The sequence below is a fragment of the Anoplopoma fimbria genome, unplaced genomic scaffold (genome assembly GCF_027596085.1).
Source record: "Anoplopoma fimbria isolate UVic2021 breed Golden Eagle Sablefish unplaced genomic scaffold, Afim_UVic_2022 Un_contig_7608_pilon_pilon, whole genome shotgun sequence".
Classification (NCBI taxonomy): Eukaryota; Metazoa; Chordata; class Actinopteri; order Perciformes; family Anoplopomatidae; genus Anoplopoma; species Anoplopoma fimbria.
In genome coordinates this window covers 229-25953 of record NW_026551918.1, presented here as the reverse complement: position 1 = coordinate 25953, position 25725 = coordinate 229, and the positions used below count along the sequence as shown (strand labels likewise).

Below are 25725 nucleotides of genomic sequence, written 5' to 3'. Positions count from 1 at the left end.
CCTGTGCATCACATCGTTCAAACCTGCAGTTGTTTAGTTGTGATAAGAAAACAGAGGATACAATTCAAGATTCAGATTTTCATCCACATGACCTCATTATTATACCTGGTCAGATACCTTGGATAAGGAATTTCTCATATCAAACCTCAACTGCAGCGATGTCATCACAGACCATGACCTCTCTGGCTGCAGACGCCACACAAGATTTGTGTTTAACACGCCCACCCAACACAAGATTAAATCAAATACATTATATATCACTTTCATAGAGGAAGAGACCATTTCTATATGGAAACACTTCTGAAATTGCAGGAGGGACAATTGGCAAGTCAGGAAACCTGCCCAGCTTTGGGCAAAGAAGGCGGGACAAACGAAACACTTCCTGTCTCAAGGTAAACAGTTGTTCACCAACCACCACTTTGATCTCCTTTATGTTCACAAGTGTTTCAGCACCTTACAGCGGAGGGATGAAAGAAATCCAGACAAACATGAGGATGTATAAAGACAATTAAAATGTGTATTGGATCACTGTCTTTCAGTATTACATTCATAGACAATAGAATTTAATTAAAACCACATACAACTCTTTCAACCAATATGAATTTCCTTAATTGGAGACCATCGGCGAATGAGGTTGAGGGTACAGGAAGGATGAGGGAAAACAGCAAAAAAAAAAAAACAAATGATTTCAAAAGAGCACGTGATAGAAAATCTGTGAGCAACGGGAAGCAGGTTGTCTGCAACAGCTCTTTATTTAACACCAGTGACTCATCAGTGTAGCACCAATACAATGTTGGTATAAAACCCAGTATTCCAAATCTTAACAGTGAACCTCCCCTTTTTAACATTTAATGATGTGCAGCAATTCATAAAAGATGGGAAGAACTAGAAATAATTAAAAGACATACTTGCAAGTCATTGCACTGAAACACAAAATCTCACAATGGACCATGTTCATGATATACACAGCTCGCTGGATGACTCTCCAGCTCAGTCAAGTGTGAGAAGCAGCAGTGGTGTGGATTTACAAAGAAATGACATACACAATAGCTAGGAGGACATTCAACTTGTTAAGTCTCAAACAGGTTAAGATTTGAGGAAAGACTACTTTCATAGAAAGTCTACAAAGACGCGTTATAACAAAGCTATGAGTGAACTGGAAATATAACAGGAGAAGCTTTGAATGCTAAGAAAGGATGACCCTCCAGATATGAACATGTGCTCTCAAAGCGCTTGGAATTTGTTTGTTTGGAGCTATTTTTTTACAGTAATAATACCTACTGTTGAAGGTTTCTTATGTTACCAAAATAAAAGCCAAAGTTCTCCAATGTTAAATGCTGTCTGCATGCAGCCGGGCAAGAACTTTAAGGAAATTGCAAGAATCTGAATCTGGCCAATTGTTGACGTTAATCAGAACCTCAAGTGTCCGACCACAGAAGTCAACAGGATAAGGAACAGGACAGCTTTGGTATCTCACAGTTTGTGAAAATCTGTATCGCAGACACATTTTCATGAGATCCAAAAAATAATAAACACTGACACCAATCCAGGAAGCTTTCAGCTACATAATGAACATGGTCCATCTCAAGAAATGAGGTCTGCTTCAAATCATTAAGTGCTTATTAAGTCTCTTAAATCACATGGATAGTGTGTACATTGCTGATCAAGACATAAAAAATGCTAGAATGAAAAAAGAAATGTTAATAACATAAACACCTTATGCATTAAGGTATTCCCAATTCCCATTAATTGACGTGTCACACTGATCTGTTCACAAAGATCAATTTCTGAGATGAGCGCAAACTAACAAACAAGTGATTTGTTTTCATTGCAAACAGTTTACGAAAAACAATTCATGGCTCGCTCAAAGCTTTTCTCCGCAGAGACATTTTGATCATCACGTGTTATCAATTTATCCTGATGCATATCGAACGTTGTATTAAGACACACAAAAGCTCATGCTCTCGCAGACTAACTCTGACTAAACTGATGACATTCAGATTTTGATGATACCCTTTCTAAAAAAAAAAAAAAAAAAAAGAAAAAAAAAAAAAAAAAAGATACACACACACCTTACAAAAGAAAAACGCCCGACTAACGTCCCTGCTGCTTCCTCCTTTAGATACAAACCTACCTATCACAGGTAGTAACAGCTAGTTCTGAAAAAGAACATTTGGAAACATCATGGAGGAACTGTTCCATAAAGAGCATAAAAAGAGCGTGTTAAAATGATTGGCGGTTTACAGTCTGAAAAAGCAGCAGTAGTTGTTTATAGGCCATCCAAAGGTGCTACAGGCATTGTGTTGTTGTGTTGTGCTGATGACTATGTGAGGTACTGAAGTCTGGTTTGATATAGTACAGCCAGTGTGGCCTGCCTATGTCAATAGTGTGGTTCTATTGAACAATATGGCGACCAGCTGAGGCACTTAGATCCTGATGGACTAAAATATCATTGAAGATGGAGGTTCTGCTCATTTTATACCTGCAAGGATGTGGCTCAGGTGTTTATGCCTCCTGTGTATTTGTGTGTGTGTGTGGCAGAAATGATATCACTCTCTTATGCTAGCAGAATAGGAGAACTGGGGGAAATGTGCTTGTTGGCCCGGATCCTCACAGTCCAGACTGTTATCTGTAAGAAGAAGACAGAAGAAGTCAGTGGTAACATTCCACTCCAGAACCCAGACTGTGATCTTGGTTCTTATCAGTGGTTACATTCCACTGATCCACCACTGTGTCAGTGGTGGATCACCTTATGCATTAAGGTGTCAGTGGTGGATCAATTCAATTCAATTCATTTTATTTTGTATAGCCCAAAATTACAAATTAGCCTCAGAGGGCTTTACAATCTGTACACATGCGTCATCCTCTGTCCTTCCCTCACATCGGCACAAAAAAAAAATCCCCTAAAAAAAACCTTCAACAGGGAGAAAAAAAAGAAGAAACCTATGGGAGAACGACAGAGGAGGGATCCTTCTCCCAGGATGGACAGAATGCAATAGATGTCATGTGTACAGAATGAACAGCATAACAGAGATACAACACATTCAATGTACAGTCAGGTCCATAAATATTTGGACATTGACACAATTTTCATCATTTTGGCTCTGTACACAACCACAATGTATTTGAAATGACACAATCAAGATGTGCTTTGAGTGCAGACGTTCAGCTTTAATTTGAGGGTATTTACATCCAAATCAGGTGAACAATTACAACAAATTATATACATGGTCCCCCCTTTTGAAGGGACCAAAAGTAATTGGACAAAGTAACAATCATAAATCAAATTGTCACTTTTAATATTTGGTTGCAAATCCTTTGCAGTCAACGACAGCCTGAAGTCTGGAACCCATAGACATCACCAGACGCTGGGTTTCATCCCTGGTGATGCTCTGCCAGGCCTCTACTGCAACTGTCTTCAGTTCCTGCTTGTTCCTTGGGCTGTTTCCCTTCAGCTTTGTCTTCAGCAAGTGAAATGCATGCTCAATTGGATTTAGGTCAGGTGATTGACTTGGCCATTGCAGAACATTCCACTTCTTTGCCTTGATAAACTCTTTGGTTGCGTTTGCAGTATGCTTCGGGTCATTGTCCATCTGCACTGTGATGCGCCGTCCAATGAGTTTTGAAGCATTTGGCTGAATATGAGCAGATAATATTGCCCGAAACACTTCAGAATTCATCCTGCTGCTTTTGTCAGCAGTCACATCATCAATAAATACGAGGGAACCAGTTCCATTGGCAGCCATACATGGCCATGCCATAACACTACCACCACCACCATGCTTCACTGATGAGGTGGTATGCTTTGGATCATAAGCAGTTCCTTCCCTTCTCCATACTCTTCTCTTTCCATCATTCTGGTCCAAGTTGATCTTTGCCTCATCTGTACATAGGATGTTGTTCCAGAACTGTACAGGCTTTTTAAGATGTTTTTTGGCAAACTCTAATCTGGTCTTCCTGTTTTTGAGGCTCACCAATGGTTTACATCTTGTGGTGAACCCTCTGTATTTACTCTGGTGAAGGCTTCTCTTGATTGTTGACTTTGACACAGATACGCCTACCTCCTGGAGAGTGTTCTTGATCTGGCCAACTGTTGTGAAGGGGTTTTTCTTCACCTGGTAAAGAATTCTTCAGTCATCAACCACAGTTGTTTTCCTTGGTCTTCCGGGTCTTTTGGTGTTGCTGAGCTCACCAGTGCTTTCTTTCTTTTTAAGAATGTACCAAACAGTGGATTTGGCCACACCTAATGTTTTTGCTATCTCTCTGATGGGTTTGTTTTGATTCTTCAGCCTAATGATGGCTTGCTTCACTGATAGCGACAGTTCTTTGGACTTATATAGATAATTGACAGCAACAGATTCCAAATGCAAATCCCACACTTGAAATGAACTCTAGACCTTTTATCTGCTCCTTGTTAATTAAATAATGAGGGAATAACACACACCTGGCCATGGAACAGCTGATCAGCCAATTGTCCAATTACTTTTGGTCCCTTCAAAATCGAGGGACCACGTATAAAATGTCTTGTAATTCCTACACCGTTCACCTGATTTGGATGTAAATACCCTCAAATTGAAGCTGAAAGTCTGCACTCAAAGCACATCTTGATTGTTTCATTTCAAATCCATTGTGGTTGTGTACAGAGCCAAAATGATGAAAATTGTGTCAATGTCCAAATATTTATGGACCTGACTGTATATGACATAAACAGTATTAAGCAGAGTAATGAGGGAAAAATTAAGAATACTTGTAAAAGCAGCTATAACTTTAGTAGAATTAAAATAATGATATAGGGAATAGTATTAGTAATGTAACTAATTATAATAATCAAAGTAGTAGTGGGTGTCAGCATCAGTGTGGACCACTGTGTCAGTGGTGGATCAGACACTGACACAGTGTCACTGTCCAGTCAGAGGACACTTACACTTGTCTGGAGGAGTGAGTGTGATGGTCTGTGCTGTGAACTCATCATCAAAGTACCGGGTGTCTGTCTCTGAAGTCACTTGCGGTCTGAAGAGTGGGGTCAGCTGGCAATGGAAGGGGAGAAGATTAGTAAAATGCCCTTTGATTGGGAAATTACTGGATTTATATAATGACTACTGGTAGGCCCCGGTAACGTACTGCCTTTGTACTTTCTTCATATCTGAAGTATTAAAGTTCCATCACTATGGGGCTGAGCAGGACTGTATCATTCCTGACTGACACTGAGATATCTTCTCGAAGAACATTTCATTTTTATAAACATTGTGTCTGACACATTGCAAGCATTTCATATTGACTTTCATCTGTATGAATTAGATATTAGCTGCTGCTTTTCCAGCAGCACGTCTCACAACCCTGAGAGCATCTTTCTAAAGGTAAGAATTTTTTCTACAAGCTACAGAGAGCATCCATTATGAAAGCCCAATGAAAGTGTCTGATATCAAAAATATGAAGGCTCTGTTTCAGTGACTCAAAGCAAACCTCAGTTTCACTTCCTTTAGCCTCACAATGTCTTACCTTCTTCTCTACCACATCCTGCCAGTTGATGGTGATGAAAAATTTGTGACTCATTACTTCTTTGGCATCGTTGGGACCTCCACCCAACCTTTCAGACCAAACACGATAATGTAAGAATTAGGAAGGCATTCCCAAAATGGATACAAACACACTGGATTGGTCCAGTCCACTACCTCTGTTTGGGGTCCTTCTTGAGCAGGCCAGCCAGCAGGGACTTGGCCTCAGGCGACAGGTTCCTGGGGAAGCGGATCTCCTCCATGAGTATGAGCTCAAACAAACGCTCATGGTCCTGGTTGTAGAAAGGCAGACGGCCGCACATCATCTCGTACATAACTACACCCAGTCCCCACCAGTCCACTGCCCGGCCGTAGTCATTATCCTCTAGGACCTGAGAAACAGACATTTGTCTGATTACAATTCACAACAATATTCTTAGAAATAAGTGACATTCTGAAACCTTCTTAAATGTGTTAAGAATTAGTATCAAGAGCGTGAGAGGGCTCCTCACTTAGTTAAAAGTGTCCAGCAGATATCTATCTTATTTACTTATTTATAATACTTGTTTTGATCTTGTTTTTTTACTTATGTCTGTTGTTTGCACTATCCTCTCTGCTGCTGTAATCCTGTAAATTTTCACACAGGCACGCACACTTTTTTGTACCAGGTTGTAATAATAAGGTTGTAAACATGTTTATGTCCGCCCTAAAGTTGGCCATTAATTGGGGCCAGCCTCAAGTGGCCAATTAAAGAACACCAGTTTTAACACTCCTGTGTTGGCTTCATTTCTCAGCACCAGAGGTTGCCGTTTGGGTGTAACGATTCTGAAAGCAGTGCTTTCATTACCTCATGAGGTGGAGCTAACAGGATGGCTCCTATATGACTGAGACGGCAGCCCAACGGCAGCTCAACAAAGCACCTCATCCAGGTGGTGTTTTCTAACAGTTGTCTATTTACTGCACCAAAACCTTGTTATTTCAGGACTATGTGATACATGTTATGTTGTATTTAGAATATAATGAAGTATCTTGTAAAAAACATTGAGGTCTAAACAGAAACCGGGGATTTTGAGAATCGTTACACCCCTTGTCTGTCGTAGAGACACCAAGTGTGTGTGAAAACGTGAGAGCTTCTGTAGAGGTCAAACTGTGTTTTACATGTGCCACAGAGTCAGTGTCAGTACCTTACCTTACCTCTGGTGCCAGATATTCAGGAGTACCACAGAAGGTTTTCATGGTAGCGTCAGGGGTTATGCCTTCCTTACAAAGGCCAAAATCAGTGATTTTGATGTGGCCATCTTTATCCAGCATCAGATTCTCGAGCTGAGAGAAACAAAATGACAAACACATCAGATTGGACTCTTATGATCATTCATGGATATGATGAAAGCTTTTTCTGAGCCCTTATCCCATTTGAAAACAGTTTGAGTGTCATTTAAGATTTACAAAGGTTTGTTCCTGCTTCCATACAGAGTGTGCGTAAGGCAATCACTGAATTGATGTCTGTCTGTAGATGACATCAGCATAGCAGCAAACCTGTTGGGTGTCTTGTGAACACTTGAAACTTTTGAACTGCCATATAGAGAGAATACCCTCACAACTGCCACCCACTTATGGTGCATGCTGGGATTTGAAGAAAAAAGACAGTTTGCATCCTTGACTGAACAGTCAAGGATTCCTTGACAAGGTGCTGATATTTGTTGCTTTGTTAAAGTTAATTTACTAAAAAAAAATTTTTTTTTTTTAAAGCCCCAAATCACAAATTACAAATTTGCCTCAGAGGGCTGTACAATTTGTACACATGCGACATCCGACCCTCTGCATCGGTACAGGAAATACTCCCCAAAAAAACCCTTTAACGGGAGAAAACTTTAGGAAGAGCAACAAAGGAGAGCTCCCTCGCAATATATGTCATGTGTACAGACGTGCTGAGCCCAGCCACATCAGTAAGCAGCTAAAATCTGCTGCAGGTCTGAATCTTTACCAATAAAATGTTGGTTTAGCTGAAAAATTCTTCCAGTTGCCAAACATTTTCTGCTGGAGAGAAGCAATAGAGCTGAGCGGTTTGACACAGGCGCTCGATGAGCCATGTTTTTTAGTTTCGACAAAGAGTCTACAAACTACACAGCTTTGAGCAAATGGATTCCTTTAGTTTGATCCGAGTCATAGTCAAAGTATATCTCTGTGAAAGCATCCGGTGGTCTGTATTCTTAGTGTTGGCTGATAGAATGATAAAACAATGATATGAAGATTTTTTAATACTGCACAACAGGATTACACTGATGTTGTAGGAGTTCTGAAGTGGTGGCCATGGACAAAAGTCCATGTGAATGGAAACAACATTGGTTTGCCTGTCGAGAGTTATTGATCAACCACATATGATGCATCAAAGGAGCATTCTGCCTTGTTATACAAGGGAAAGGACTAAAGGTGGCTATACGATGTGCAACAGACACCACTCAGACTTCACATGGCATAGAGCATTTCTCTTCAGCAGCTAATGCTGATTCCAGGAGAAGCCATAAGTCATTTTGTATCGGAATCAAACAGTGAAAAAATAACATTTCCAGATCATTTCTACTGGAAGTGTATCTTTGATTGAAGTATCAATTGAAAAGAAACACTGAAACTTCTATAAAATGCTTCTTATGCTTAAATTCTATTCCAACTAAAGACATCTTCTTTATTGACTGGATTAAAGATAAAACCTAAAACCAGAATCCATCACATCATCTTCTCTGAAGTCATGGTATGAACATTGTATATTCACCTTCAGATCCCGGTAAACAACATCACGTGAATGAAGGTACTCGAGCGCTGACACAATCTCAGCCCCGTAGAATCGTGCCCGGTCCTCTGTGAACACTCGCTCCCGTGACAGGTGGAAGAAGAGCTGAAAGAGGAAGGGCAGTGCTTGAGTGTGCACGGCAAGTTGTTGACATCCATTGACATTTCGTGCATCTTCAAGTGACTGTGAGGTCTCACCTCGCCTCCATTAGCGTATTCCATTACAAAACAGAGTCGATCGTTGGTTTGGAAAGCATACTTCAGTGTCTGCAGGAAGCAAATGATCACACATTACAGGTGGTGAGTTTCCCAGCACTCCCAAACTGATGAGTGAAGTCTGGTTGTGTGACATGAAAGAATGTAGAGACATTCTACAGGAACACCGGCTGCTTACATCCAGGAATGTTAAAGAAAATAAGAGGGCCTCCCTAAATATTGATGATTCACATAATCAGTAAAAGAAACCCTGACATTATATGCCTGTTTAAGATACATAAAATAAGATAAGATAATCCTTTATCAGGATCCATCAATAATAAACAGCAACACAGGAAAACAAAGTTTACCAAACCCAGTATCGTCTCAAAAAGCAAAAATGACATGGTCCAACAGAGAGTCTGTAGCTTGTTCTGTGAGGCTGCACTTCCACTGCTTTCACCTTAAGGCCAACATCAGCAAGCTGACGTACTCGCAAAAACAATAACACTCTTGTTTAGTAGTTAAAGTGAGAATTTCAATTCAATTTATTTGTACAGCCCAGAGTCACCAGTCTCAAATTTGCCTCAAAGGGAAAAGAAAAAATCTCCCTACCATTTTAGAGTAGCATGTTAGCATGCTAACATTTACCAATTAGCACTGAACATGTGACCCACAATGGGTTTTGCAGGCATTTGATCATTGTAGTATTGGACAAACTAAGTTGTTGACAGCTATCAATGAAATGTCAGAGGATTCCTGAGGAGAACACCAATGTCTTTACCAAACTTCATGGCAATGAGAGATTTAAGTATGGACACACCATAAGTGCCATCCCTAGAGCCTTAAAGACACTGTATGTGACCAATACACCATCACGCAAATAACGACTGACAGTGGTGTGCAAAGTCATCCAATAACTGCTCAGCACACAAGGAGCCATCATACTGCTACAATGCACAACAATGTTGTTGTGTCTTGCTGCCTTTTAGTCTGTATGTTATACACTGTATATTCTATTGAACGTGTTCGGTTAGTGCGTGGGCATTCGTTTTTACTCTGTGTAATGTTTTGTTTGTATTTTATTTGTATGAACTATGTAACTTTGCTACCTTCACTATAGCAAAAGAGATTTCATCTCCATTGTTAATCTTTTCTTGTTAAATATTTAATTTGCCTCTGCACTATACTTTTGCTCTGGTTTATGCTTTAAGATGCTTGTTTAAGAAAGGAGATGCACTTATGACTTCTGGTGACTAGTAGTTCTCTTGAATACCTATGTTGAATACACTTCCTGTAAGTCGCTTTGGATAAAAGCGTCTGCTAAATGACTGTAATGTAATGTAATGTAATGTAATTTATTTAGAATAATATGTAAATTCATCTGAGGACCAGGTGGTTAATGAAAAAGAGAAGTTGCTGGCTGCTTCATTCCCCAGCAGAGCTCCTTCAAGTGTTCTTACCGTGAGGAAGGGATGTCGTGTGTTTTGTAACACTCTGCTCTCTGTAACTGTATGGGCCACCTCATCCTGCCAACGAACACATTATTGTCAGAAACACAGAAAACTTGCAGTATAAAAGACAAAGCTTTACTCTCTAGTTTGATATGATCTTTGTTTGAATCTGAGGACAGGAAAGTGTCCAAATGCTCCAACAGCTGGGGTACAAGAATCTATTGGTATAAAGAGTATCCTCTTATTAATTATTATTACTATCACTCTGCCCGTAAGCAATCATTTTCATTCCAACACCCAGGGGTTGTATGTGCACTAACAACCTCCAGGTAACATCTGTGGGTGAGGTGTAAGCCATGAAGAGCAATGATAGTGGGAGTCCTGCAGTACAACACACTTCTCAGCAGAACTGTACCCGGGAAAAGGTAGAGCAGCACGCTGGTCCGAGATGACCAGAAACAATAGTGAGGTTCAGTAGGAAGACAAGAATAGACTGGCCTCCATTAATGTGAGTGTCCATGTTTTTAATAAATAAATAAAAGCATTATTTCAAATGCTGAATTCATTAAAGGCACCAATAATTAAGGTGTTGTAGACAGCATTTCACAAAGTTTATAAAGTTTCCCTAACTCAACAAAATAAAGGGAATTTCACAGTTTTCTTTCAAACAACTGAAGAGTATGTTGTGGTTCCTGTTTACTGTATTTCAAATTGTGATGTGTTAACTGTCACTAACAGTTCGAGTATACTCTTTGATAGTGTAAATGGTAACAGTGTGTTCTCAAACACCTGCTGCTGACAGAGTCTCCGCTTCCTTATTTTGAGAGGAAATACAGCAAATTACACAATATATGTTTTTTTGTTTAAATGTTTCAAATGGCTCTTAATGTGTCCAGAGTATAATCGTATAAATGTAATGCTATTGGTGCCACAGAAACAAACGATTAAAAAGTAAAACATCTGTCTTTGTTTATGGAACATAAAAAAAGTAAAAAGTTGGTCTACATATCTTTCATCCATATGCAAAATAGGGTTGAGATCTCTGATGCTTAGTGTCAGTTTAGGGCAGCTGCTGATGATTGAAACAATCAATAAAGGTAAAATGGTAAATGGACTGTACTTGTATAGGTCTTTTCTAGTCTTACGACCACTCAAAGCGCTTTAACACTAGATGCCATAATTCACCCATTCACACTCATTCATACATTGATTGGAAGGGCTACCATGCAAGGTGCAACCTGCCCATCAAGACTGTCTAACATTCCTACTCATTCATACACCGATGGCACATTTGGGGTTAAGTGTCCTGCCCAAGGATACATCGACATGGACTACAGGATCCAGGGATCGAACTGCCGATTTTCTGATTAAGAGACGCACGCCCCGCTCTACCTTCTGAGCCACATCATTCCAGCTGTGCACACTTTTGGAGAGGTCCACATGTGGTCCTCTGCCAATAAGTTCCTCTGACCAGGTGGAAACACAAGTGAGCATAATCCATTGAAAATATGTTTCTGGCTTCACAAGCGTTCACACCTCCTGCCAAATCATTCTGTTCATAGCCTCTCTCTATGGAGTTCTGTTGTGTGTCAAAGCTGAGTCTCAGCATTCAGTGAAGACAATCACAATCTTTTGTGAAGCAGGTTTCTCCTTTATATCAACAGAGAGGATACCAAACAGCCTGCAATAGAAAAGTGTCCATTCAGTGACAAATAGTTAGTAGTTTTAGAAACAGGCACACATTTCTCACTAAGTGGCAAGTTGAGTGTCCAGTCTGACATAATATTGCCATACTGGAAACCAGCAGGTACTGTGCTGCCCTCTAGTGTCTAAACACGCCTGTCCAGAAAGGGTCCAGTTCTCAGCCAGTGGTGTTGTGCTCAAACAACTTCACACTCACACTGAGCTCCATTGGGTCCTCTTTGGAGCCAAATTCATCCCAAAAGTCCTGATCGTTTGAAATAAAGAATTGAAAATGAAAGTACAAGTTTCGGTCATGAACTTGTATTAAAAATAAAAATAAGTGAATGAAAAGTTGTTGGGGGTTGAATAGAATTTTGATTCAATTCTGGAATTTTTTTGAGTGAAATATTTATTTACATTTTTCACTTTCATATATTTTTTAATATTTGAGGTCTTATTAGTTGCAGATTTCCTATTTTCAGTTTGAGATCTTATATTTACAGTTTCAAATCTTATTTAAATCTTTTTTTCCACTTTCAGATCGTATTTTTTCAGATTCAGACTTTTGGCCCTGATCTGGCGTGGCTTTAACGGAGAGGGTGGGTAATCATGAGTGACAGCTTAACAAAGAAGGCTGAGGACTTTCCTCAACCCCGTTGCCTTCAGGAAAATTAGGATTCAACACTTTCTATTCACCATATTCACGTTATTGGCAATAAAAAAATTGACACCAGTGGAAAAAAAGGTCTATTTAGCAAGCTCTTTTAGACTGTACTTGGCACGAATTGCAGTATAAGAGCAATAAACTACACCATATTGTGCCATTGAACAACCACACATTAATATCTAACATCTCGCACTTCACCATACCACTGTGAACGCAGCATAGTAACCACTTGCAATGGCGTCCACTTCACACGGACAACCTGTTGCCACCGGTGATACAACCCAACTGGTTTTCAAACCTACTGGTTTCCCTAAGCGTGCGTGCGTTGTGTTCACTCAACAACAGCAGCCCACCTGTCCACCTCTGTCACCAGATTCGTCACACATTCACAAACAAAATGCTGGAGATTTTCAAGCCGCATCTCATATCAGTTGTGGTTATTACTGGAATATTCGCTTTGCGTTTGATGTGAACACGGCATTAGTTCAGTCACACACTAAAGGAGGGACTACTCACGGTCAGAAAGAACGGCGAAATACACTCTGGTCCATGGAAAACAACACAGTTATGCCTTTAAATATGCGACTCAACTGTATTCTACTAACTGTAATTCTACTTCAGGAGAAAACAGCGTTTCTCAGATTGGAGTGAGACAAGGAGAAAAGGTTATGTCGTGATCTTCGCAATAAAACATCTTTGATGTGACGTGTCGAGTCTTGGCCAATCAGCGTTAAGACGTCTACATCGTCTTCATTTCCATCCAACTTTTCATCCTTTCACTCCAAGTCGAAAGGATGAAACTCCAAGTTACCGCCAATACTGGATCTACATTTCAGCAATGACACTAGTTTCGAGGTAGCGTTAAGTCTTGTTTGCTAGGAATTATGTAATATGCTGTTTAACTAACTTAACGTTAGGTAACTATTCGGTAGAGTAACGTTAAACTGCCATATCAAGTTGTGTCTCGTAATATTTTTGTCACGTTACCCAATCAAATATTTCCCAACCTGTTTATAATGGAAAGCTAGTCAGCTTGATATCAAGTTAGCTAACGTTAGTGGATTGTGTATTGGCGTTAAAGTTTAGTTACGTTATGTAGCAACATCAGTACAGCAGGAACAAGAGACAAGGCCCAGAGACAGAGTCAGGGCGCATAGCCAGAGAGAGGAGGATGGAGCTTGAATGTCAGCCCGCAACATCTACTGCTGCAGAGAAAAAAGGAAGCAGGAGGTAGAGGCAGAAAGGCTTGCAAGAAAAAGGCGCATGGCTAAGCAGCGCAAACGAGTCCTTGAAGGACTTGTTCAGGCCAAAAAAAACGATTTTGGTTCACCAGCAACAACTTGTTCAACTCCATGAATGACTTTAAGCATATTGTATATGATGATTGATATGTGAAAATGTATATTTGATGTTTTATTCATGGTTGTTGTTTTACTGCCTTTCTTGTTTTTATTTATTTTCTATTCTTTTATCTGTGTTGTTATATGACTAAAACTTTTGAAAATGAGACCTCGGTCTCAATGGAGTTTGTCTAAATAAAGGTTAATAATAATAATATTGATTGAAAAAAAACCCCGCTAACTAGCCAGCTGTTCAACTAAAGCTGAAATACTGATTAATAACTGAATAATAAATTCACAGAGTACACCAGAATGCTACATTTTTAAGCTCACCCGAACCCAAAACCCCAACAGGGTTTTGGGTTCGGGTGCTTGTCACCTTTTTCACCTCTTATGAGTTTGCAGGTATGGTGAGAAGAGGTGCTGCAGGACAGCCAGGATGAGAAAAGCAGGGCGGATTATGAGCATTAACTCATGTAAACATGTTGTAACTGTAACTTGAGATAAAAATATGCACCCGGAAAATAGCATAGCCTGTTAAGACATTTGAATGAAGAAAATAGTTTTTAGCCTTCTTCTACCACTGCCAATACCAAATATGTATTCCAATGCATTACCCAAAATAAAATCCAAATAGCACATGAAACATGGAAAAGTAATCCCATATTATTCATAATGCATCAACATTAATTATTATGAGTTATTCTCAGACAGATTGAGCTGGTTGTTGTGTATAGAGGATGTGTATGTGGGTCTAGATTTTTTTTTTTTCTTTTATCGAGCAAAGGCATCAATTCATGCATGAAAAGTATCAAATAAACGCTTCTTCAAAAAGAATATTTCTGACCCTACGGAACAAAAAAAAACCCAAAACGCACTGCTTACTACGTACTTATTTTAACTATCCAATTATATGTCAGAATTAAAGTAACAAACTTGGTAATTACAACGTACGAACACTGAACAGACACTTTCCCAAAAGGTACAAACAGGCAATAAAAGTGTAAAGAATCTCTTCTCTTTTACTAGTGGAGGTATTTTGCTAGTTAGATGACGATAGGGAAAATGAGAATATGGCTTCTACAAAGCAATTGTGTCTACGCACACAGGGCACCTCTTAGTTACCTTGGCAATGATGACCTCTTTGCGCAGTATTTTCATGGCATAATGAACTCCAGTGGACCTCTCTTTGACCAGAATTACCTTCCCGAAGGTCCCCTTCCCAAGAAGCTTCAGGTACTCAAAGTCACTCATTGTCTGTAATGTGTAGAAGGTCATGGTGTGAGAATTCATTAGGGATAATGTTGGAAATAAATACTGTTGACATTGTGCATTCTAGATAATTTTTTTTTTAAAAATACAAGAAATGTTTAGGCAGAGATGAGCATTTCATACAAGTCACATGTCTCTTATACATTGACATTCAGTCAATATGTTGTCCATATGCACTGTAATAATGTCTTACTGCATTTTATTGTCTTACTGCATAATAATGTATTACTGCATAATGTTTTACTGTGTAATAAGGTACTACTGTATAATCCTGTATTACTGTTTAAAAATGTATAACTGTTTAATAATGTATTACTGTTTTATAATATATTACTGTATATTGATGTATTACTGTTTAATAATGTATTCTGTAAAATGCATTAATGTCTAATGATGTATTACTGTTTAATAATGTACCCAATAATGTATTACTGTATAATAATGTATTACTGTTTAATGATGTATTACTGTATGATGTATTACTTTATAATGATGTATTACTATTTAATAATGTAATACTGTATAATAATGTATTAATAATGTTACAAATGTATTCCTGTATAATAATGTAACGGTATTTCTGAATAAGAATGTATTACTGTTTTACGGTATAATAATGTATTACTGTTTGGTAATATATTACTGTATGATAATGTATTACTGTTTTATAATGTATTCCTGCATAATAATGTATTACTGTATAATGGATTTTTCTTATTTAATATAAACTGCTTTGGTCTTCAAATAATGAATATCAGAAACTAACCAAATGAAATGAGTCCACTGGGGATCAGTGGCTCCCAGGCTCAATCAGAGGAATGCTCTTAAAAGTTCATCCTAGTTGTTGTTGAAGCTAATTTAAGAAATGCTCTTATTTTGGTTAAAACACAAAAGATTTAAATGTGAAGGTGTCTGGTAGTGATGACAGTTAACAGCTGAATCTGCAGCTCCCCTCAGCTCATTATTCAACTGTCATCATAAAAACTGAGAAGGTGTTTTTAATAAGTATAATGTAAAACTGTTTGCAGGATAAAAGCTACTCTGGGTCTGGAGGTAGACTGCTCATAAAGGAATTATTCTGAAGAAATCATACAGTAGAAATCAATGTCAATAGAATATAGTGCTCCTCAAATACAACTACCTTGTTGATAGTTGTGTAATTGACCTTGTGATTCCAAATGTCCTTGCAAGGAAAATATAATTTATTAAAATATTGCCATAATGTTATTATATTCATACAGTCTTTTGGAGCTGATCAAACTTAAGCTTTTATGTCCTCAACAACTGATTGTCTCACCACTTTGGAGCGATTCTTGGACATGGACACCTCCATCTCCTCCAGGCTGCTGTCGCTGGGGGAGCCAAACATATCCATTGGTTCCTCCTCCTCCTGTTCCCTCATCTTTAGACTATTCGCCACCGACTGGATTGCCCGCATCCACTCCTCTCTGAGGGGCAAAATCCATAATATAAGTTTTTGAGTCTTTTACACACAGAAGCCCTGAATGCCGCTGTTACACTGGCTTTGTTTTTTCATACTAAACCCAACAACAGTGCCCCCGTGTGTGACTTCAGACAGCACGCCAGCACCACAGGAGCAAAAGAGGCGTGACCTTTAATACAACAGCGGTGACATCTAGCTTGATGTATAATGTAAACAACTGACAGAAAATAGTGACTTTTCCGTCCTTGTAAAATGCCGGTCCTCTACTTGTAGGGTAAGGAGATCCCAGGTCTTATTGTCTCCCCAATTAGCTTCCATTCTTGGTTTCTATAGCTGCTAACTGCTGCTAGTGTTTTTTGAAATCCACCGATGGTTGGGGCTCACAAATAACACATCATCAAAACGTCACACCTGTTTCTCTATGCCAGCTGACCCATCACACACAGACAAGGGCTCAGCTCTGTGACTACCTCAGCTGGCTCAGTGGTGGAACGACTGTCAGCCTCTGAACCTTTCATACAGAACAGCGAGGTGCAACACGTCCACATTAAACAGGCTGCGTGAAAGGGGCTACCATAGTTTGACACAAGGCTAGTAAAAACATTATTATTAGTATTACATTTTACCCTATTCTTACCTCTCCTCATTGCCATCCACATGAAAGGTGCGTTCAATGACAGTGGTCCACTGTAGGCAACGAATGACAAATGTGTTGGGCCGGGGTCTTTCAGTCTTCATTAACTGGCACTCTGTGATAAACACAATGAAGAATGATTGTTTTTATCGTTTTTAGGGATATGTATTGATAGATAGGTGTGTGTGTTTTACATATATGTGCATGTATGTCAAATGAAGCCCAATCTAAAGGTGTTTTTTTTAATGTAATGTTAAATAACTGTCAATATGTGTTTAATGGCAATAAAAACAAAAAAAAAAGATGGATGTTTACAGGAAGCTACCAAGGATATGGATGTCAAAACAGCAATTTCAGCTTGAAAAGTTGAAAGCACTGGTTACAAAGAAAATAATGATGTTTGGCATCTGGAGGACTGACCTGCTACTGAGAAGTTGTTGAGTGGTGGTGAAGTTTGGTCGTTTAGATCAGGCTTCTCCTTGTAGCCTATGAAAGAACCGTCACTCTTCAGGATGAAATACCTGGGCCTCCATGTTTTGATATATTCACCTGAATCAAGTACATCCAATCAATAGGCACATCAGTGGCATTTTTAGATGAGCCCTTTAGGTCCATCTGATTGAACCAAAGGGTTTTCATTTAGAACACTTGTAGTGTATTTTACTTGTAATTATCAGCATGACGAAACCTTACGGATCCTCATGCTCCTTACCTCGTTTGTGAAGCCAGCCCTCTCTGACAATACTAACTTCATTCATGGTGTTTCAGAGAGGGTCGGGAAGGGGAACACTGGATTTCTCTCTGGCTCGTTCAAGTCTTAGTTACAGTTATCAAATATGAACAGCACCTGCTGAATGAAACAAGCAGTACAAAGAAAATAGGTCCATATCAAATACTTTCAAAAAAGAAACAAGTAACGGTAACGTATACTGTAACCGCTGGTCTGATTATAATTAGTGACCGGCAAGAAGCACAAAACCTGTAACACATGCTCAGCTGAGTTTAACTTAATGTAATGAAGTACTTTTGACTTTCATAACTGCACAAGGCCCCTTTACTAAGTCAAGTCACGAGTGCCATGTATACCATATAGTGATGTTAACACAGTATCAGTAACAGTAGCAGTAGGGCTGCAAATAACTAAACGTGAATAATGTAATCAGTAACACTAGTATGGTTCTAATTATTATAATGTTTGGAAATGGATCAGTTGTGTCATTCTAAATGGTACCATTAAAGTGACATCTGTAGATGACAAGCTGCCATCCATTTCCAGAAAACAAGTGAATAAGAAGATGTGACACCAGGTTTCATTAATCAGGACAAAACACTTTAGAGATCACCACCTGTCTTAAAGGACTTACATTAAATCACCCAATCCTGAACGGACAATATTTAGCTAGTTATGGAGAATGTTAGCTATTGGTGACAACTAGTGTAAAGTCTAACATTTAGATGATTGAGTACTAACCGGACACAACTCATTTACATAAGTGTAATGGTGGTCACGCGTATCTGCATACTTTAGCGGCAAATGTGAAAAATAATTCACTTGTGGATAGCTATTACTGATATCAAGGGTCATTTGGCACATCAGCTGTAGGCAGAATTGAGTCGGAACACGTCGTAAAGCACATCTGCAAAAAATTGTGAAGTTACCACATTTCAATATCATTGTCTAGAAGCGTGTAACATTACTTTTCGAGTTTCTTGTGTGATCTGGCCATAGAACAGAGCAGGCAAGCTTACCGGAGAGAGAAGTGCGACATGGAGAACTAATGTCCGATATCTTATTAAGGCCAACCTAACTCCAAAATGTAACGTTAACTTTATAGCTCAAGTAAGTTCGAGCCGTTTACATTACGTTGCCAGCAAATCTGGTTCAATGTTTGGTTTCACCAACCAATTCAGTTTTTTACCTATTATCTATTAGATACAACTCTGCCGGTTAACGTTAACATTAGTTATGTGGTTTACGAGCTGTTAGCACTGACGCTGACAGCCGTTAGCTGAATGCTAACAGTGATACATTAACTTGCAACAACCCATTCACGGGAGATTAAGTTGGGAAATGTAAATCTAACTAAGAAGCAAACAAACATCGGGCAATGAATCTATATTAACTGTGCACCCGAAATTGACACACAGTACAAAAATCACGAATTTTAAGTAATTTTACGTTTAATCTCATCAAAGTTAGTAGTTACTTTGCTAATTCATTTAAAGCTTAGTATCACATATTTAGCTAAAATTTTACAGTGAAAAAGACACACGTATGCTTCCATCCAGTGGCATTACAGGTAGTTAACGATACCGTAGTGTTATTAACGAATGCTGCGCCCATCATAAATTAGAAATGTTTGTTTATTATTAGTAAACACTGTTTTACATTAGCGATCATATGCCTTCTTGTAGGTTACTGATGTAGCCTTGCTAATAGCGAGGTACGTCAAGTTTGTCAAATAATAATAAGTTACAGGCTCCTCAATTTATCACGAATTCCGATACATTCTACATTTTATGATTTCACAGCAGGATTTAACGCACATTTCACTGACTTTATCCCACGTTGCTCTTGTTTCAATGCAGTTTTGACAGGCTAGATCCAGAGCAGGCCCTCCACCCAGGAAAACACCGTGGACTTTCTTCTTCTTGGTAGCATATATGGTAGCTCGCAGATCTTTGGACACACATCGCCACCTGCAGGCAAGACGGCGCAGATGAATCTCAAGTTAGTGTGGTTGCTGTGCAGCAGCAGCATCTCAGGGAAACATGATCATAACGTCAGTGTTTAGGTTACCTTGTACATAATAATAGACAGTCGGCTTCCACAATGCCAAAAAAATATAGCTACATTTAATCATTTATTAGTAGGAATAGATAATCGGAAGAAACATTTCAGAAAATAATGTGAATATAGAAATATATACATGAATGCCTATTTAGAGAAATAGATTTAGGGGTAGCTTAAACACCCATTTTATGATAATGTTATCCTGAGATGTTCCACACACCTCATAATAGTATTGCCATTATGGAAGAGAGGATTTTTGTATTATGATTTATCAATCAATGTTTGTATATAAACTGTAGTTGCTTTCCATTATAGATTGTGGTATCTTTGATGTTGGGAAGCACCTTCTAATACACTTAATGCACAAAAACTGTGAGGCTTATTTCCTGACAGCTCAGGGTCCCTAAATGGCCTTACCTGAGGATGTGCTGACTAAATCTCACTGGAATGTTCCTTATTCCTCTTCTTTCCCTGAGCACAACCGAAACTCAATATTTGCAAATTACAGGACAGCGTGTTGGAGTTCTCTCTTCTCTTGGGTATTTTCAGAGTAGACACTAAAAACTTTTAAAAATCTGTTTTGACACTTTTCCTTTGCAAACATATACCAAGATATTTTACTTAATTTTACTTAAGCAAGTGTAACGACAAGGGGTCTTTGAAGCTATTGGCCAATAAATAAATGCACATAATGTGCTTTGTGAAAGGGAAATAAATCAGGACCAGCCCCAAGGCAATTTGAGACATATGGGATACACTGTCAGAAAGCCATTTCACAAATGCCGCACTTAAGAACAATTTAAAAGCAGTTGTACTTTACTTGAGTATTTCTAATTCATATTACTTATACCTGTACTTCCCTATCTTTCAAAAGGGAAGGTTGAACTTTTTACTCCAATACAGCTGACAACCATGTCACTCATAACCAAATTCATACAATTTTACAATTTTCACACACAAAACATATGTTAAACAAATACAACATAATGCATTGTGATAAATCAGACTACTACCTCAACAAGCTACAACACTAAAATGCTTATCACACCTTAATGCATTGTAATGTTTTATCACATTTTTGGAGTTTGACAGTAGGCGCCAAGCTTTACTCCGGTACTTATTCCAAAGTGCTGAGTGACAAAAGGAGGCTGCTTTTCCCATGCCTGGCCTCTCTGATACTGGAATCTGACTGCTTTCCATCATGCTGCAGAATATATGAATATTTACCAGGGCAACAACTGACAACTGACTTGCACTATTTTGCAAGACTTTTACTTGTAATTGAGCACATTTACAAAGCACAAGAGTTCTACAGGGGGTAAGCTGAAGTTGTTGTTCTTCCTGTTGCATATAATTTACTAGGTAACAATAAATGGTAGTACTGAAATGCCAGAGATATGTTTGAGTTGATTTAGAAACAGTGGCTCCGTCACATTTGTCCACCAAAGAACACTGGAAGTTTATTTTTCAAATGCAATATGTCCTGTTTAGTACATATTGTAACCACAATTCTTTAACAACAAGAGGAATTCTTACAAAAAAAGTTTGTGAATGTTACATGTTCATATAAAAAAAATGATTATTGACCGATATCTCTTTATCAGATTTGTGTTACCCTTAAATATCAAAATTAGCTTCGAAAATCCAATATTGGTCAGGAATATAAAAAATAGCCCAATTTACATCAGGTAAAATAAATTGTCCAGACATTGCATGATAACACATTCACATCTATTCATTATTTTCTTGATCGAATCTTCAGTCTTCACCTTTTGGCCCAGCATTTTGCAGCTCCTGGATCAGTGCTGGGAGAGAAAAACAGTAATATAACTAAGAGTAAAACACAAAAGCTTTCTTTCAATATTAATAGTTTGTATAAGCTTAATAAATCAACCTAATGGCAAGGGACAGCATAGAAGGTAGAGCTCACCTGTGATAATCTCCTCCTTAACTTTTTGAAGTTCTTTTTTCACTTCTTCAAGAATTTCCTTCAAACACATATACAATACCATAAGACCTTGATATTAGAAAGTTCTTACTTGCCAAATCCTTCATCATAATTAAAGTCAATCAGTTTTTTAGTAAACAGCTCTATGCGATAACATTGCACATTAGTGGCATCCTGTTGTGCATTTGATGACATTACTCCCTGGTGCTTGCAAATCCCGGTGGACTGTGAAACACATTGATAATATTACAACATTGTTTCTAGCATCTTTGTTCATTAAAAACAAAAGCCACATCATTCCCTGTGTCAGAAAAAATGATGTTGTTCTTGTTGACTTAAAAGTTGATAATGAACAAGAGGAGGAAAAAGGCATAACACAGAGCTTTGCTATAAGTCTAGCTGCAGGATGGTGTTTTATGTGTAAAAAAGAAACCAACCTGTTTGATTCTTTCCATATTACTATCATTTCCTGCACCATCAGAGTTTGTTTTCACCACCTTCATCCTAAGACAGAAAGAAAAAAAAATCAGTTTTTTTGAGATCATGAAAGAGCTAGGCAGGAGAAGCAGCATACCTTATTTCAGACAGAAATAACAAAAGCCCTTTATAGGTATAAACAAATAAAAGAGTAAGAGAAAGAGGGAGACAGAACAGCAGCAGTCAGACAGTTAAAACAGTGCATGAAATCAATATTTAGCATAGATCTCCCATCGTCTCAACAGCTGCTTATAGTTCAGCGAGAGCAAGTCTTTATAGAGAAATTTGAACAAGTCTCTGAAAATCTAAAAGTCCTGTTTTGCTTGTCAATATACTATACTCTATGCTGGTGTAAATCCTGTAAATTTCCCCGCTGGGACTAATAAAGGATTATCTTATCTTATCTTATCTTATCTTATCTTATCTTATCTTATCTTATCTTATCTTATCTTATACTGGAGTTTGTTGAAATAGTGGAGCAATAATGACTAATGAGTTTCATTACTCAGGTTGACCAATGCTAATAGTCTTTCTGCTCTGACATTCTGACTTCATGAGCAAAACTTCCCAAAGTTTAGTGAAGCAGTGATACGGAAGACTGTCACCAAAGAAGCATAGTAACAAGTCTCAGTTTCAGTCTCTTGCTACTATTACAGCCTCAGACATAAACTCCCAAATGTTGAATGCTTTATCTGTCGTAGTGAGTCCTTTTTAGCAACACAGCACTAACGATGACAGCAGTGATACAGTATGAGCTCATTTCACTGGCTCATACTGTAGTCAGCATACAAAGCCGAGAGCACTGAGAAGGAGACTCTCAGGACAGGAGAGAACTTTGGCAGGTGTGGACAGAGGGGGGACTGATACCTGGACACTGGGGTAGTGGTGGAGTTAGAGGAGGTAGAGGTGGAGGAGCTGGGGCTGGAGTCTTTCTGATTGTTGTCTAAGGATTTGGGCCTGTTTGCAAAAACATGCAGATTATTTTAGGCAACTGCTAAAATGTTTGGGTTTTTTGGCTGTGGAATGTGATGTTATTTAATGATCAATCATTTGGATAGTGACATCTTTTTTATTGATAAGGCTCTTACCTTGGATTAATGCCACATTTTTCTTTGGCCTTTCCATCAATTTCTGATGAAATATGATTGTATTATTACAGTACATGGCCATAAGATCAAATGAAATGTGAGAGATGAGTTAATATATGAAGCATATTTTATTCTAAGGTTGATCCAATGGTTTGGTTGCCGACAAAGAATATAAGAATAAATTATTTCTTGTTAGTTTGAAAACTGTTTTTTTTATATGATTTGGTGTGGCAATGAGAAGTCATACATTGAAAAGCCATTTATGTGGCTGTACAGTCCTGTCGGGTAGAAATGAACACGACTCACCTCCTGCTCCTGAGAATTTTGATATTGAGGAGTCACAATCCTCCTGTATTCATATACAGACATTAACCAAAGTTATCATAGACTCTTATCTTAAATCATGCTGCTCCTTCCACAAACATTACAGAATAATGCGAAGAAGTCAATTATACATGAAATAACCGACATGAGACTTACATTGTGAGGGTCTACCGTTTTTGAAGCAGGATTATCAGCAGCTTTCCTCCTATTTAAAATAGTTGTATAATTGACATTCAGAAGTCCCTAGCTTCAGATCATCACATACATATCTGTCCTACATGTCTCGTTAGTGACAACTTACCTTCTAGCAAAGATGGCGCTCATCTCTCCCATTAGACCACCTCCTCCACCTCCACCAGATGAGGGTGCTGGTTTGGGGGATGATGCTGCTTCTCCTCCCTCCTCCTAGAAACACAAAAAACCCTCCAGTCACCTTGTTCACAGGAATTTGGCCTCAGTTTGTCATTAACTAGAACATGGAAACCAAAATCATCCATCATTTGTGCTACATCTTTTGTATAGTCTATACAGCAGAGCAAGTATGCACCATGGCAATGCAGTGTTGGAGTACGCAAAGGTGATAATGCAGGTACCCTACCTTGACTGTTTTACGCAGTTTGGCTCCTGACAGAGCTGCACATAGATCATTTCCCCCTCCACTTCCTCCAGTAGGTGGCGGGGGTGGTGCAGGTGGGACCATGCCCCCAGGAGGAGGTGGTGGAGGGGCAGGTGGGCAGGGTCCTGAGGAAGGTGGTGGGTGTGGAGGTGGTGGGGGGCCGGTGGGGCGGGTGGAGCGGGCGGTGGGGCAGGAGGAGCAGGAGGAGCAGTAGAGGTCTGCATCTCCCTCTCCAGGCGTTCTTTCTCCTGCTGGTCCTGCCTCTGGCGCTCTAGTCTGGACAGACATCGTCAGATGGTTCTGATGCTGGTGTTAAAAGCTGTTTCATATTTATGTTTGGCTTTCTCCACAGCTGAGTTAAATCTGTAACAGTGTCATTCAGCTCTGGAAGGTTTAGCTGATTAATTGATTAATCATTTCAATCATTTATGAACACACAGGATTCAGCTTCTCAAATGTGAGCTTTATGAGGTAATCATTGTTAACTGAATATATTTGCATTTTTCAATCAAGTTTTGACTGTTGATTGAATAAACAAAACAATCTGACATCCACTTGGGTGTTGAGACATCATGACATTTTTCATACTTTTCTGAAGATGCTCTAAACAGTTAATTGAAAATAAAATCAAGACCGTATTTCTAATGAAAATGAAGATTAGTTGCAGCCTCGGTATCATTTATAATAAATGGTACCTTCTCTGGTGTTCAAGCTCCTGTTCAGAGGGCCCCGTCTGAACCGTGCCTGAGCAGAAACATTATTTTGTGTGTTGAGTAAAGGCCATTTAAACTTAAATAAAGCAGCAGATGAAAGCAAGCTTGTAATCCACAAAAACCCACCTAAATGTGAGCCTCAATGTCATTTTGATAGCGTACATTCATGAGATACATTGCAGTAGGTGTTATCAAGCTGATGACATTTCTATATGCACGTACTTTTGATTACATTTGATTAGTCATTAGGCATATTTGATTTTAGCTGACAGTGATTTTTCACTGACTGGAAATAAAAGAACACTTTTTTAATCAAACACAGCACGCAACATATGGCTTGATAATGGATGTATTTCCAAATGATGTGTCAGTACCAACTAGACCAGCCAAATTAAATCACACTGGGACTATCACAAAAAATAAACAATTGCAAAATCCCCTTATTTGTTATTTTAATCAGCACTGACTGAGCTGGATCTAAAGTGCCATCTTCCATTGCTTTGTTTACCTTTGCCCGCCGGTGCATTGAGAGCCTCTAATGCATGCAACATGGAGTTGGCAAAAAGAGCAGCATCCTCTTTACTGCCAAAGTTCAGCCCCCACACCTGTTTGGGATCCCGCCATTGGTGGAAAGTTGGTGTGGCTTGATTATATTTTATCCCTTTGATAATGGGACAGTTGATCACCACCTGGCAGGAAACACATAATAGTGACAGTATAGAGGGTTTGAGACTTTGGGGGTCATACTTTATAATGTCATGTACACTGAAATGCAATTCAGATGGAGGTCAGAT

General features: G+C 38.8%; 2 protein-coding genes across 5 annotated transcripts; both read right to left on the bottom strand.

The window, feature by feature from the left end:
* Positions 1–495: 495 nt before the first annotated feature.
* On the bottom strand, positions 496–19611 carry LOC129115847 (RAC-beta serine/threonine-protein kinase-like). Of its 4 annotated transcripts, none has more exons than XM_054627070.1 (14): positions 19519–19611; positions 17684–17821; positions 17392–17520; positions 16975–17086; positions 16191–16341; positions 14747–14878; positions 9941–10006; positions 8481–8549; positions 8266–8388; positions 6690–6818; positions 5673–5887; positions 5500–5587; positions 4925–5027; positions 496–2629 (listed from the first exon to the last, which is right to left on the bottom strand). In XM_054627070.1, the coding sequence occupies exons 2-14, from the start codon at positions 17727–17729 to the stop codon at positions 2550–2552; spliced, it is 1443 nt and encodes a 480-aa protein (XP_054483045.1). In that variant the 5' UTR covers positions 17730–17821; positions 19519–19611; the 3' UTR covers positions 496–2549. The 4 variants fall into 4 exon arrangements, with proteins under 4 accessions (XP_054483045.1, XP_054483044.1, XP_054483046.1 ...); XM_054627069.1 differs by having other exon boundaries at positions 17684–17818; positions 19519–19605; XM_054627071.1 differs by having other exon boundaries at positions 19530–19604.
* Positions 19612–21194: 1583 nt separating this feature from the next.
* Positions 21195–25468, bottom strand: LOC129115848 (ena/VASP-like protein). The gene is made up of 10 exons (XM_054627073.1): positions 25440–25468; positions 24201–24962; positions 23904–24007; positions 23759–23807; positions 23585–23627; positions 23279–23321; positions 23058–23147; positions 22151–22217; positions 21696–21753; positions 21195–21570 (listed from the first exon to the last, which is right to left on the bottom strand). Exons 2-10 carry the CDS (start codon positions 24504–24506, stop codon positions 21524–21526), a joined length of 807 nt encoding a protein of 268 aa, XP_054483048.1. The 5' UTR covers positions 24507–24962; positions 25440–25468; the 3' UTR covers positions 21195–21523.
* Positions 25469–25725: the final 257 nt, after the last annotated feature.

Bases quoted from the DNA above. Each gene is read 5' to 3' on its own strand.
- LOC129115847 (XM_054627070.1), bottom strand. From the start codon at position 17,729: ATGAATGAAGTTAGTATTGTCAGAGAGGGCTGGCTTCACAAACGAG. The intron at 8,550-9,940 runs GTAAGAACACTT...TGCTTCCTGCAG, and splicing joins CACGACATCCCTTCCTCACG to ACACTGAAGTATGCTTTCCA. The intron at 2,630-4,924 runs GTAAGTGTCCTC...TTCTTCTTACAG, and splicing joins ACTCACTCCTCCAGACAAGT to ATAACAGTCTGGACTGTGAG.
- LOC129115848 (XM_054627073.1), bottom strand. From the start codon at position 24,506: ATGTCTGTCCAGACTAGAGCGCCAGAGGCAGGACCAGCAGGAGAAAGA. The intron at 23,628-23,758 runs GTAAGTCTCATG...ATATGAATACAG, and splicing joins AAACGGTAGACCCTCACAAT to GAGGATTGTGACTCCTCAAT. The intron at 22,218-23,057 runs GTATCAGTCCCC...TTTCTGTCTTAG, and splicing joins ACCACTACCCCAGTGTCCAG to GATGAAGGTGGTGAAAACAA.